This window comes from Rhinatrema bivittatum, chromosome 16 (assembly GCF_901001135.1).
Source record: "Rhinatrema bivittatum chromosome 16, aRhiBiv1.1, whole genome shotgun sequence".
NCBI classification, from domain to species: domain Eukaryota; kingdom Metazoa; phylum Chordata; class Amphibia; order Gymnophiona; family Rhinatrematidae; genus Rhinatrema; species Rhinatrema bivittatum.
The window spans coordinates 2,776,624-2,789,723 of NC_042630.1; the positions used below are offsets into that span (position 1 = coordinate 2,776,624).

Consider the following 13,100-nt stretch of genomic DNA (forward strand, 5'->3'; position numbering starts at 1 on the left):
ATGTCAGTTTTCCCAACTGAGAAAGGTAAACTGTGGAGTGCCCCAGGGATCTATACTTGGAATAATTTTGTTTAACTTATTAATGAATGATCTGGAAAAGGGAGCAACAAGTGAAGAGATCAGATTTGAATACAACACAAAAGTATTCTTAGTAGTTAAAGCACAAGCAGCCTGTGAACTACATGAGGGCCTTGCCGGACTGGGGACGTGGACATCTCATTGGCAGACGAAATTTAATTTGAACAAGTGAACATAATGCATGCAGGGAAAAATAATCCCAATTACAGGTACCTGATGTTAGGTTCTTCTCAGGAAAGGGATCCGGGAGTCATTGTGGTGCCTCGGCAGGCAAAGAAGCAAACAGAACGTTAGCGATGATGGAAAAGAAATGGAGAATAAAAGGGAAATCATCCTATTTGCATGTAGGAATTTTATTACGTACAACAGGGACAAAGGGTGGCTGAGAGGGGACATGAGAGAGGTTTATAAAATCAGCAGTGGGCTGGGACGGGTAAACAAAGGATGATTATTTACCCTCTCGAATAAATCTAAACCAAGGGGAGCCTCCAGGAAACTAACAGCCAGCAGATATGAAACAGATCGTAGGAAGTGCTTTATCACTCAGCGCACTATCGAGCTGCCAGAGGATGTGAGCAAGGCAGCGAGCACAGCAGGGTTTAAAAGAGGGTTGGGACAAGTTCCTGGGGGAAAATCCATCGTTTATCTCTGGGAAGCAGCAAGGAATCGCACTACTGCTGGGGACCTGCCGGTTAGATGCTAGAGATGCAGAATGAGCACTGCTGGCAACAGGACAGTGTGCAATGTAATAGAGATGCAGAATGAGCACTGCTGGAGACAGGCCAGTGTGCAATTTGTAATAGAGATGCAGAATGAGCACTGCTGGAGACAGGCCAGTGTGCAATTTGTAATAGAGATGCAGAATGAGCACTGCTGGAGACAGGACAGTGTGCAATGTAATAGAGATGCAGAATGAGCACTGCTGGAGACAGGCCAGTGTGCAATTTGTAACAGAGATGCAGAATGAGCACTGCTGGAGACAGGACAGTGTGCAATTGTAATAGAGATGCAGAATGAGCACTGCTGGAGACAGGCCAGTGTGCAATTTGTAATAGAGATGCAGAATGAGCACTGCTGGAGACAGGACAGTGTGCAATGTAATAGAGATGCAGAATGAGCACTGCTGGAGACAGGACAGTGTGCAATGTAATAGAGATGCAGAATGAGCACTGCTGGAGACAGGACAGTGTGCAATGTAATAGAGATGCAGAATGAACACTGCTGGAGACAGGACAGTGTGCAATTGTAATAGAGATGCAGAATGAGCACTGCTGGAGACAGGACAGTGTGCAATTGTAATAGAGATGCAGAATGAGCACTGCTGGAGACAGGACAGTGTGCAATTGTAATAGACATGCAGAATGAGCACTGCTGGAGACAGGACAGTGTGCAATTGTAATAGAGATGCAGAATGAGCACTGCTGGAGACAGGCCAGTGTGCAATTGTAATAGAGATGCAGAATGAGCACTGCTGGAGACAGGCCAGTGTGCAATTTGTAATGGAGATGCAGAATGAGCACTGCTGGAGACAGGCCAGTGTGCAATTTGTAATAGAGATGCAGAATGAGCACTGCTGGAGACAGGCCAGTGTGCAATTTGTAATAGAGATGCAGAATGAGCACTGCTGGAGACAGGCCAGTGTGCAATTTGTAACAGAGATGCAGAATGAGCACTGTTGGAGACAGGACAGTGTGCAATTGTAATAGAGATGCAGAATGAGCACTGCTGGAGACAGGCCAGTGTGCAATTTGTAATAGAGATGCAGAATGAGCACTGCTGGAGACAGGCCAGTGTGCAATTTGTAATAGAGATGCAGAATGAGCACTGCTGGAGACAGGCCAGTGTGCAATTTGTAATAGAGATGCAGAATGAGCACTGCTGGAGACAGGCCAGTGTGCAATTTGTAATAGAGATGCAGAATGAGCACTGCTGGAGACAGGCCAGTGTGCAATGTAATAGAGATGCAGAATGAGCACTGCTGGAGACAGGACAGTGTGCAATTTGTAATAGAGATGCAGAATGAGCACTGCTGGAGACAGGCCAGTGTGCAATTTGTAACAGAGATGCAGAATGAGCACTGCTGGAGACAGGACAGTGTGCAATTGTAATAGAGATGCAGAATGAGCACTGCTGGAGACAGGCCAGTGTGCAATTTGTAATAGAGATGCAGAATGAGCACTGCTGGAGACAGGACAGTGTGCAATGTAATAGAGATGCAGAATGAGCACTGCTGGAGACAGGACAGTGTGCAATGTAATAGAGATGCAGAATGAACACTGCTGGAGACAGGACAGTGTGCAATTTGTAATAGAGATGCAGAATGAGCACTGCTGGAGACAGGACAGTGTGCAATTGTAATAGAGATGCAGAATGAGCACTGCTGGAGACAGGACAGTGTGCAATTGTAATAGACATGCAGAATGAGCACTGCTGGAGACAGGACAGTGTGCAATTGTAATAGAGATGCAGAATGAGCACTGCTGGAGACAGGCCAGTGTGCAATTGTAATAGAGATGCAGAATGAGCACTGCTGGAGACAGGCCAGTGTGCAATTTGTAATGGAGATGCAGAATGAGCACTGCTGGAGACAGGCCAGTGTGCAATTGTAATAGAGATGCAGAATGAGCACTGCTGGAGACAGGCCAGTGTGCAATTTGTAATAGAGATGCAGAATGAGCACTGCTGGAGACAGGCCAGTGTGCAATTTGTAACAGAGATGCAGAATGAGCACTGCTGGAGACAGGACAGTGTGCAATTGTAATAGAGATGCAGAATGAGCACTGCTGGAGACAGGCCAGTGTGCAATTTGTAATAGAGATGCAGAATGAGCACTGCTGGAGACAGGCCAGTGTGCAATTTGTAATAGAGATGCAGAATGAGCACTGCTGGAGACAGGCCAGTGTGCAATTTGTAATAGAGATGCAGAATGAGCACTGCTGGAGACAGGCCAGTGTGCAATTTGTAATAGAGATGCAGAATGAACACTGCTGGAGACAGGACAGTGTGCAATTTGTAATAGAGATGCAGAATGAGCACTGCTGGAGACAGGCCAGTGTGCAATTGTAATAGAGATGCAGAATGAGCACTGCTGGAGACAGGACAGTGTGCAATTTGTAATAGAGATGCAGAATGAGCACTGCTGGAGACAGGCCAGTGTGCAATTTGTAATAGAAATGCAGAATGAGCACTGCTGGAGACAGGCCAGTGTGCAATTTGTAATAGAGATGCAGAATGAGCACTGCTGGAGACAGGCCAGTGTGCAATTTGTAATAGAGATGCAGAATGAGCACTGCTGGAGACAGGCCAGTGTGCAATTTGTAATAGAGATGCAGAATGAGCAGTGCTGGAGACAGGACAGTGTGCAATGTAATAGAGATGCAGAATGAGCACTGCTGGAGACAGGCCAGTGTGCAATTGTAATAGAGATGCAGAATGAGCACTGCTGGAGACAGGCCAGTGTGCAATTGTAATAGAGATGCAGAATGAGCACTGCTGGAGACAGGACAGTGTGCAATTTGTAATAGAGATGCAGAATGAGCAGTGCTGGAGACAGGACAGTGTGCAATTTGTAAACCCTTCTTGGTTTCAGGTTCCAGTAAGGCTCAGAGCCTCTCTCACCGTCCTGGTCCTCTCTGTCTCTCAGGATCACAGCCTCCGGGGCTCTCTCTGCAGCAGGCGCTCCAAGGATGGAATAAAAAAAAAAAGCTCTGGCAAGAGATAAGAGAGTAGGGTCAAAATAAAAGGGTTTGCTATAATTTAAAGAGAAGAACCCATGTGAAGCCTGCAAAAATCATCATCATGAAATGCAAAACCATCCCTCCCAAGATCCCTGCCTCCGAGTCCATCCTTAGCCCGAACCAGTGTCCTTCTCCCAACACTGAAGGAGAGAAACAGCTCCTCAAGATGGAAAACAAACCCCCAATAACTTCTCTTTGGTGCAGAACTCTCTTCCTGGTCTCTGCAAGCCCCCGCCTCAGAACTGCAAGGCTGGAGATATCTCCCAAAAGCAGAGCCACGCTGGGGCAGTCCACAGCATCAGGGAGGCCTCTTTCCGACCAGGAGGGCAGACAATTAGGATTCCTTCCTTCTGAGGGGGCTTCACTGGCATCCAACAACTCCAAAAGACCTGCAATCCTCCCAAACCGCTGGCAGTCAGCTCTTACCAGCTGCAGAATACGAAGGGGAGCAGCCGTCACCCGGGGAGAAGGCAAGGCCACAGTCTCACTGCCGTGAGTTTAGTGCTAAAAGGGGAGAAGGTCACAGGCTAAACCCGAAGCTGGACTCTTTCTTCCTGCCCTGGCAGGAGTTCTCATTTAGGAATAAAACCTGATTCTAATCTTGCTATGGGTGAGCCCGTGTCAGTGGCTGCACGTCCCTGCTTTTTAGATTCCACATCCTGTGAGAATTAGCCTGGAACATACCTGGAGAACAGCCTTTCACATTATTGCATCTACTGTTCGGAATAATCTCCCACAGTACTGAAAAAATGTTATGCCGAAGTTGATAAGACTCTTAAAGCTTGATTTTTGAGCTATTTTTAAATTTGTATTCATTTTTAACTGATTTTTTTTTTTTTACATTTTAAAGATTTGTATTGTATTTCATTAGAAAGGGTTTTATATTATGTTTCTATTTTATTATTCTGTATAATGTTTTAATTTAATTATTGTAAACTACTTTGTACATATAGAATTGTGGTATATCAATAATAAATACCAAATAAATACATTTAAGATACTTCAATAACAGATCAAAACAATGAAACAAAATCAAATAAATTATGTTCTTATGATTTGTTACTGTGACAGCTTTTCTGAAGGCCACGCAGACCCTGAACATCTTCCCAAGAGTTTCCGAGCCTCAGAGGATCTGTCTCACAGCTCCATGGGCTTGTCCTTGGCTTGGCACAGGGACCTGGTTCTGCCAGTTCCCTGAACTGGAGTCTTGTTTCACAGGATGTGGTCATATTGCACCATTATTACTGCATTTGTTTGTGCTGGAGAGATGCATGTGTTCCAGGAGCCGAGCCCGATACTGCACCAATTACTCATCTCACTGCTAACTCTGCCCGTTTCCAGCATTTCAGATACAACCCTGGGGGAAGCCATGTTAAGAACAGTCACATGACATCTTAACATGTACACGATTGGTCCCTGTTCAATATGATGTCACAAGAAGCAGCAAGCAGTGTGCGCGATGTCCTTTCTGATATCAGAGTCATTATGGATCAATATATTATATATCCATACGCACACACATGCATGGACTGTGTACACCAATCAATGTGAGCTGTCATGTATGGCTGATACTGATTGGCTCTGATGTACCAATCTCTGCACCTCTCAGGTACTGGTGTATGTGTGAAGGAATTGGTGATGCTCTTCCCAATACAGCTGCTTCTAGAAGGGCGCAGAGAAAAGGAGGGAGCAGCTGAAATAATTGCATTTTTAATCAAGATTCTCTGCCTCTGTAATTTAATGCACGTGTGTTGGTCACTTTGTGTGTCATGCTACAGAAGCCTTATCTGCGCTGAATTTTCATTTCCTTACTCCCTACTCTTGGTAAGCGCCCAAAACATGGACCTTAAAAACTTTGATTGAACATGAAATCAATCCAAATTATTTTCTCATTCGACAAATAAAGATGAGAATTTTCTGATGGGATAAAGCAAGGGCACTACCTGAATGGAAGAAAGCCTGGGACCTGTGAGGAAGCGATGGGGTTTGCAGAGCTGTCATGTTTCTAGGAGCTGGGGAAAAGGAGAGGTAGGAATTGTAGAAGTCAGAGTTTGGTGGGAATGGGCAGCCTAGATAGGACATATTGTAGTTTCTGCAGTAAAACTGCCAGCTAAAATGGGTTCTTTTACTCATGATAGATGTTGGCAGGATTGTGGAGAAAAAAGATCATTTTGTCACATTTGGTGGACATGATATATTGTAGATATATCAGATATATTGATCTGAAATTATCTCGTCTGCCATATTCCTGGAATCCAACTATCTTTAGATCCTGCGGTTATCCTTCTTGGTCTTTCATCTGAGGGAATATTACCCACCACAAGAAACGGGGTAAAACTAGTCATCCATATGTTGGCAGTTGCAAGGCATAATATATCCCGACACTGGAGATCATCTACAGCTCCCTCAATGGCTTCCTGGTTGCATTTGATGTGGGGAGTAGATACTATGGAGATCATTATATTCTATGGGATTTCAATTATGATGTTTCAAAAGAATTGGAGCCTTTTATTTAAAAGTGACTTCATGATTTACTCACATGCCTGATGGCACCAGTAGCTGATATTGCAGAGTGGAGTTAATGTCAAAATAAACTAGGGACTGTGTCTATGGGTGTGCATATATATGTGTTCATGACTTTCCTTGGGAGCAAGGAAGGCTAGGATCTTTGGTTTAAATTATTATGATGTATGCTCAGTTTATAAAGCTGTATGAGAGTGATGATCAGTACTACAAGGCAGATACTTGATTCCAGACACCACTGGATTGTGGCATTCATTGATTCTCTTCCCCTGATGGACTATCTATATGGATATTATAGTTTTTAAATTAGGTATTATCTACATTTTTTAATAAAGATGAAGTTTTGATTTTATAACAACTTTTGTAGCACTTTTTCCCTTTGGGATTTATATATTTTTATATTAGCATACCACTACATTTATCCAATAAGCCTATCTGGGATCTATTTTTACTATCTCTCTCTCTCTCTATCTATACACACACACACACACACACACACTCACACACTCACACACTCACACTGCCCAGTCTTAGTCTGTGCACTTCGAAGTCTGAGAAAAAAGGTGTTCCTAAAGACAGTTGGGAGGCTAGGGGCGTGAAGGTGGGCATGGGAATGTCTTCTTAACATAAGATAAGATTATGCCTTACTGGGTCAGACCAAGGGTCCATCAAGCCCAGCATCCTGTTTCCAACAGAGGCCAATCCAGGCCATAAGAACCTGGCAATTACCCAAACACTAAGAAGATCCCATGTTACTATTCCTTAATGATTAATAGCAGTTTATGTACTTCTCCTCTAGGTACGTATCCAAATCTTTTTTTAAACTCAGCTACACTAACTGCCATAACCACATTTTTGACAGGCTTTTTTTTAACAATATGAGAGTAAACTTCTTTCAAGTTTGTGATACCTTGTGTCCTGTTTGTAAATGTGTGATACCTTGCTTCTTTGTTTTAGCCTACATTAGGCTCTGTAGCATTTATGTTATGTTATTACCCCATATATCTGTATCCAAGTTACTTTTACCTGTTCATTGTAAGACATTAACTTGTCATTGTTCTGTTCAGAATGTAAACCGAATTGATCAGTAGCTCTGTTATTGGAAAATCGGTATATAAAAGTGCAAAATAAATAAATAAAAGTTTCAACTCATTGCTGATGGGGATTGAATAATAGAGTGTCTTACAGTGAAGGCAGCTTGCACCTAAAGAGTGATGATGGTCCTAGGAAATTCTGCCCCTCTGGGGTCAGTGGCCTTAGGTAGACCTTGCCTCTTGTCTTTGCTCTACTCCCTCATCCTTCTTTCTACTATCTCCTAGGTCTCACTGTGTCCCCTCTACACTTTCTCTCCTTCGCAGACGCATCATGCTCATCATGCCTTCATTGATAAAGAATGAGAAACTAGAGAAAGCCTGCATGCAGTTTCTCTATCACAAAGAGACAGTCAACATCACTGTCAGCATGGTGCTTGACGAACAGAATAGCATCATCTTCCAGGAGATCGCTGAAGCCAACCAACCCTTCTCCAAGTGTCAGGAATTCAAGGTAAGAGGCGGAGGAAAGGGAGGGGCAAGGGATCTTCCAGGAGATGTCTGATGCCAACATGCCCTTCTCCAAGTGTCAGGGAGTCAAGACAAAGGGGAGGGGGAGAGAAAAGGAAGAGTGAGGAGTGCATCATCTTCCAGAAGACGTCCAAGGCCAACAAATCCTTCCCCAAGTATCAGGGTGTCAAGGCAAGAGGAGGAGGAAAGGGAGGGGCAAGGGATCTTCCAGGAGATGTCTGATGCCAACATGCCCTTCTCCAACTGTAGCTCCATTAAGGCAAAGGGAAGGGGGAAGGCAGGATAGAGGAGAGGAGGGAATAGGATGGAAGGAGAAGGAAATTGATTTTTGTGAGAATTAATATGGATGCAGATGGAAAGAGAAAGGGAGATAGACCAGACAAGATATTTCTCTGGAGCCCCAGGGACTGAATCTCAATCGCCTTCCCTTTCTTATCCGGCAGGTCCCCAAAAGTGAGAAGCCAAGCCTGGCCTACGTTACCATCTCTGCCAAAGGAGCCACAGTAAATTTCCTGAGAAACAGGAATGTGGTGAGCAAGAGTTTTCCAGGAATTTCCTTCATGCAGCTCGACAAACCATTATACAGTGGAGAGCAAACAGGTGAGTGTCAATCACAGTCAAATCTACAAACCCAGGTTTAAGGGTGAGAGTCAATCACAAGCACGCTAAAGACCAAGGCAGGTGTGTGTGTGTGTGTGTGTGTGTGTGTGTGTCACCCACAACAAGAGCCGTCCTGCATGGAAAGGGCACAGATATTTATCCGTGAGCCCAGGAAGTAGGGTGTCAGCCACAATAAAAACCCCTAAAACATCTCCTCAGTGAAGAAATTATAAATTGGGATGAAAAACAGGAGAGGGGGATCTGAAATCATTCTGTTTGATCTGACATGGCTCCTTCTCCCTCTCTCCTTCCTAGTGCACTACAGATTGGTGGCAATGGATCAGACTTTCCGGCCTGTGAACAAGTCAGTAAGTAAGCTGAGGAAGCGAGGGGCGGGGAGGGCAATTCCCCCGCATGCTCCGTGGTGGCAGAAGGGTCCATCTGCTGCCCAAGGGTCATTTCTCAAGGCAGAAATACAAATCTCTGCAGGCAGTGGGGATAAACAGAGCACTGGCAGCCAGAGAACCAGTAATGCCCTCAGCTGCTCTGCCGTGAGGGCCTGAGACCTCAGTTCTTTCTGTTCTAATCGGGGAGCTCCGCTTTTCTTCTCTCCCCCCAGTTTCTTGAGTTAAAATATGCATTCGACCAGTGCCAATCGCACATTTTACAGTTTTTGCTCATTTTTTTTAACTCCTTGATGTATTTGCATAACATTAGCTTACTGCATCAGGAGTTAAAAAATGAATATGACTGTTAAAAATGTGCACTGGAAAGCAGTGAAAAGACCACAATTCAATCCAGTAATAAGAATGAATCTAGAACCTGCTGGACCTGCAAAATGTTGCAAAGCTAAAATTGGAAAGGAGCTCTCTCTACCTGTGCAAAATGCGCTGCAGCAGGAGATTGTTAAGGAGCAATGCCTGCCATTCCCGTGCTCTTCCCTGTGCATAATAAAATACGCTGCAGCAGGAGATTGTTAAGGAGCAATGCCTGCCATTCCCGTGCTCTTCCCTGTGCATAATAAAATACGCTGCAGCAGGAGATTGTTAAGGAGCAATGCCTGCCATTCCCGTGCTCTTCCCTGTGCATAATAAAATGTGCTGCAGCAGGAGATTGTTAAGGAGCAATGCCTGCCATTCCCGTGCTCTTCCCTGTGCATAATAAAATGCGCTGCAGCAGGAGATTGTTAAGGAGCAATGCCTGCCATTCCCGTGCTCTTCCCTGTGCATAATAAAATGCGCTGTAGCAGGAGATTGTTAAGGAGCAATGCCTGCCATTCCCGGGCTCTTCCCTGTGCATAATAAAATGCGCTGCAGCAGGAGATTGTTAAGGAGCAATGCCTGCCATTCCCGGGCTCTTCCCTGTGCATAATAAAATACGCTGCAGCAGGAGATTGTTAAGGAGCAATGCCTTCCATTCCCGTGCTCTTCCCTGTGCATAATAAAATGCGCTGCAGCAGGAGATTGTTAAGGAGCAATGCCTGCCATTCCCATGCATAATAACCAGCATCTCATTTTTCTCTCTTTCAGTATTCCCGGGTCTACGTGCAGGTGAGGACTCTAACCTGATGATTAAAACAGGTCTGCAGTAGGTGTTCCAGCTCAGTTTCCAGATGTGAAGGGAGGGGGGATCCTTCTGCAGATGTTCTCCCCTCCTTCCCACAATAGATGGCAGATCTTATCAGGGGTAGTTCTTGTGTTCTTTGTACAGGAAATACATGCTAAGGAGCCAGCTTTTCCCAGCACTGCCACGGCTCTCCCAGGGAAAAATATCCAAAACAATTTGCTGGGCTAAGTTTGGGATGTATCCATTCCCCCTCCTCCTCCACTGTGCAGGTGGGCTTTAGCTGGATAAATCATTACGTATCCGGCTGCAAAGGTGGCCTTTAAACTTAGCTGGATTTCTTGCGAGGTGTTCCAGGGTGGAGCTGAAAGGTAGGTGGCCAGTGCTGAGGATGAGTTTATGGAGCTAAGTCTGGGAGAGATGAAAGCACCGAGTTATTCTCACAGCCACGCGCAGTGGGATCGTGGGGAATTTGGGCAGCGCTGAGGATGAGTCTGGGAGAGATGAAAGCGCAGAGTTATTCTCACAGCCACGCGCAGTGGGATCATGGGGAATTTGGGCAGTGCTGAGGATGAGTCTGGGAGAGATGAAAGCACCGAGTTATTCTCACAACCACGAGCAGTGGTATCGTGGGGAATTTGGGCAGCGCTGAGGATGAGTCTGGGAGAGATGAAAACGCAGAGTTATTCTCACAGCCACGCGCAGTGGCATCGTGGGGAATTTGGGCAGCGCTGAGGATGAGTCTGGGAGAGATGAAAGCGCAGAGTTATTCTCACAGCCACGCGCAGTGGCATCGTGGGGAATTTGGGCAGTGCTGAGGATGAGTCTGGGAGAGATGAAAGCACAGAGTTATTCTCACAGCCACGCGCAGTGGGATCGTGGGGAATTTGGGCAGTGCTGAGGAGGAGTCTGGGAGAGAGGAAAGCACAGAGTTATTCTCACAGCCACGCGCAGTGGCATCGTGGGGAATTTGGGCAGTGCTGAGGATGAGCCTGGGAGAGATGAAAGCACAGAGTTATTCTCACAGCCACGCGCAGTGGGATCGTGGGGAATTTGGGCAGTGCTGAGGATGAGTCTGGGAGAGATGAAAGTGCAGAGTTATTCTCACAGCCACGCGCAGTGGCATCGTGGGGAATTTGGGCAGCGCTGAGGATGAGTCTGGGAGAGATGAAAGCGCAGAGTTATTCTCACAGCCACGCGCAGTGGGATCGTGGGGAATTTGGGCAGTGCTGAGGAGGAGTCTGGGAGAGAGGAAAGCGCAGAGTTATTCTCACAGCCACACGCAGTGGCATCGTGGGGAATTTGGGCAGTGCTGAGGATGAGCCTGGGAGAGATGAAAGCGCAGAGTTATTCTCACAGCCACGCGCAGTGGGATCGTGGGGAATTTGGGCAGTGCTGAGGAGGAGTCTGGGAGAGAGGAAAGCGCAGAGTTATTCTCACAGCCATGCGCAGTGGCATCGTGTGGAATTTGGGCAGTGCTGAGGAGGAGTCTGGGAGAGATGAAAGCGCAGAGTTATTCTCACAGCCACGAGCAGTGGGATCGTGGGGAATTTGGGCAGTGCTGAGGATGAGCCTGGGAGAGATGAAAGCACAGAGTTATTCTCACAGCCACGCGCAGTGGGATCATGGGGAATTTGGGCAGTGCTGAGGATGAGTCTGGGAGAGATGAAAGCGCAGAGTTATTCTCACAGCCACGCGCAGTGGGATCATGGGGAATTTGGGGCAGTGCTGAGGATGAGTCTGGGAGAGATGAAAGCGCAGAGTTATTCTCACAGCCACGCGCAGTGGCATCGTGTGGAATTTGGGCAGTGCTGAGGATGAGTCTGGGAGAGATGAAAGCACCGAGTTATTCTCACAGCCACGCGCAGTGGCATCGTGGGGAATTTGGGCAGTGCTGCGTGGGTTCTGCTTAAACTTGCAAGGGGCGGGAGGCCAAAGGGCCGATATTATCTGCTGAATTGCAGGGATGGAGGGGGGGGGGGGGGGATGGCTCCTCAGGCCAAGGGCCCCCCCACATATTTCAGATCATTTGAGGGGGCTTGGGGGGTGTCGACGCTTTTTCCCGACCTGGTTACAGGCTGTTTTAATATAGCCGGCTCAGGTAAGGTTATCGGGGTACACGTAGCCGGCTACCTTTCAAAGAAAGCAGTTTGGGACTGAACCTTATCCTGGATAACTTCAAGTGAGGGCATGCAGCAGGATGGTTAACTTCGGCCAGATCCCTCACCCGTTCACTGCTTTCTGACTATTGCTGCTCTCCTGACCTTTGCAGCAGTTTTAGGACTGTGGAGGGCGAGAGTTTCGTGCCCCATGCCAGGGTCAGAGAGAGAGAAAAAGACTCCCAGGTCGTCCTCTGTTTAGCAATGGCTTTCAGCTTTGCAGTGTCTGCTCCCCCTTCCTCTGAAAGCCTGGAGCAGACCCTGCAGGCAGCGGTGCTGGGAGAGGCTCTGATGCCAGGACCTGGAGGGCGGAGGAAGCACAAGTCAGGGAGCTGTGATCTGGGAGGGTGGAGAGTCGGGCAGGGGCAGGGGCAGGATGGCAGAGAGAGAAGGCAGATACCATTCTCCATCTTCTGGCTCCAGAGCCATCGCTCCCTTTTTGTAGCCGTGTCTGACAAGGCTTACATTAATGGTGCCGGGTGCAAGGAATAAGGAATGTATTATTAGCTTAGACTGAGGAATAATTTACAAATAGCATCAAATGCTACAAAGAACACGGAATGGTTGATTGCAAATAAGAGCAATTCTTATAGAGAAAACCAAAATCTATACAGGATTCAGAGCTTACCTTCCTAGCCAGGAGGGCTCATTAGATCTGCTGCCAGCACTGGAGCCTGTGTTCAGTCTGATCACATTTTATATAATTTGTGAGAAATGCAAGGATGCCTGAGGCAGGAGGGGGTCCCCTTTGTTTAAGCTGCTCAGAGCCTAGCGTTGCTTTGTATTTGGGAGAGTCCTAACCAGCAGCCTCTGCTCAGGTGAAGGACAGCAGAGACTCATTCTGCAAGCAGGGATCAGCTGGGGGCACTGCTGGGAGT

General features: G+C 46.7%; 1 protein-coding gene across 1 annotated transcript in view; it reads left to right on the forward strand.

Annotated features, from left to right (window-relative positions):
- LOC115077207 (alpha-2-macroglobulin-like) overlaps positions 1-13,100 on the forward strand; it is a 69,402-nt gene that overhangs the window by 4,679 nt on the left and 51,623 nt on the right. The window contains exons 2-5 of the mRNA XM_029579492.1: positions 7,697-7,883; positions 8,344-8,500; positions 8,816-8,868; positions 10,030-10,050. Coding sequence (XP_029435352.1) covers positions 7,697-7,883; positions 8,344-8,500; positions 8,816-8,868; positions 10,030-10,050 — 418 coding nt within the window. The remainder of the gene's footprint in view (positions 1-7,696; positions 7,884-8,343; positions 8,501-8,815; positions 8,869-10,029; positions 10,051-13,100) is intronic.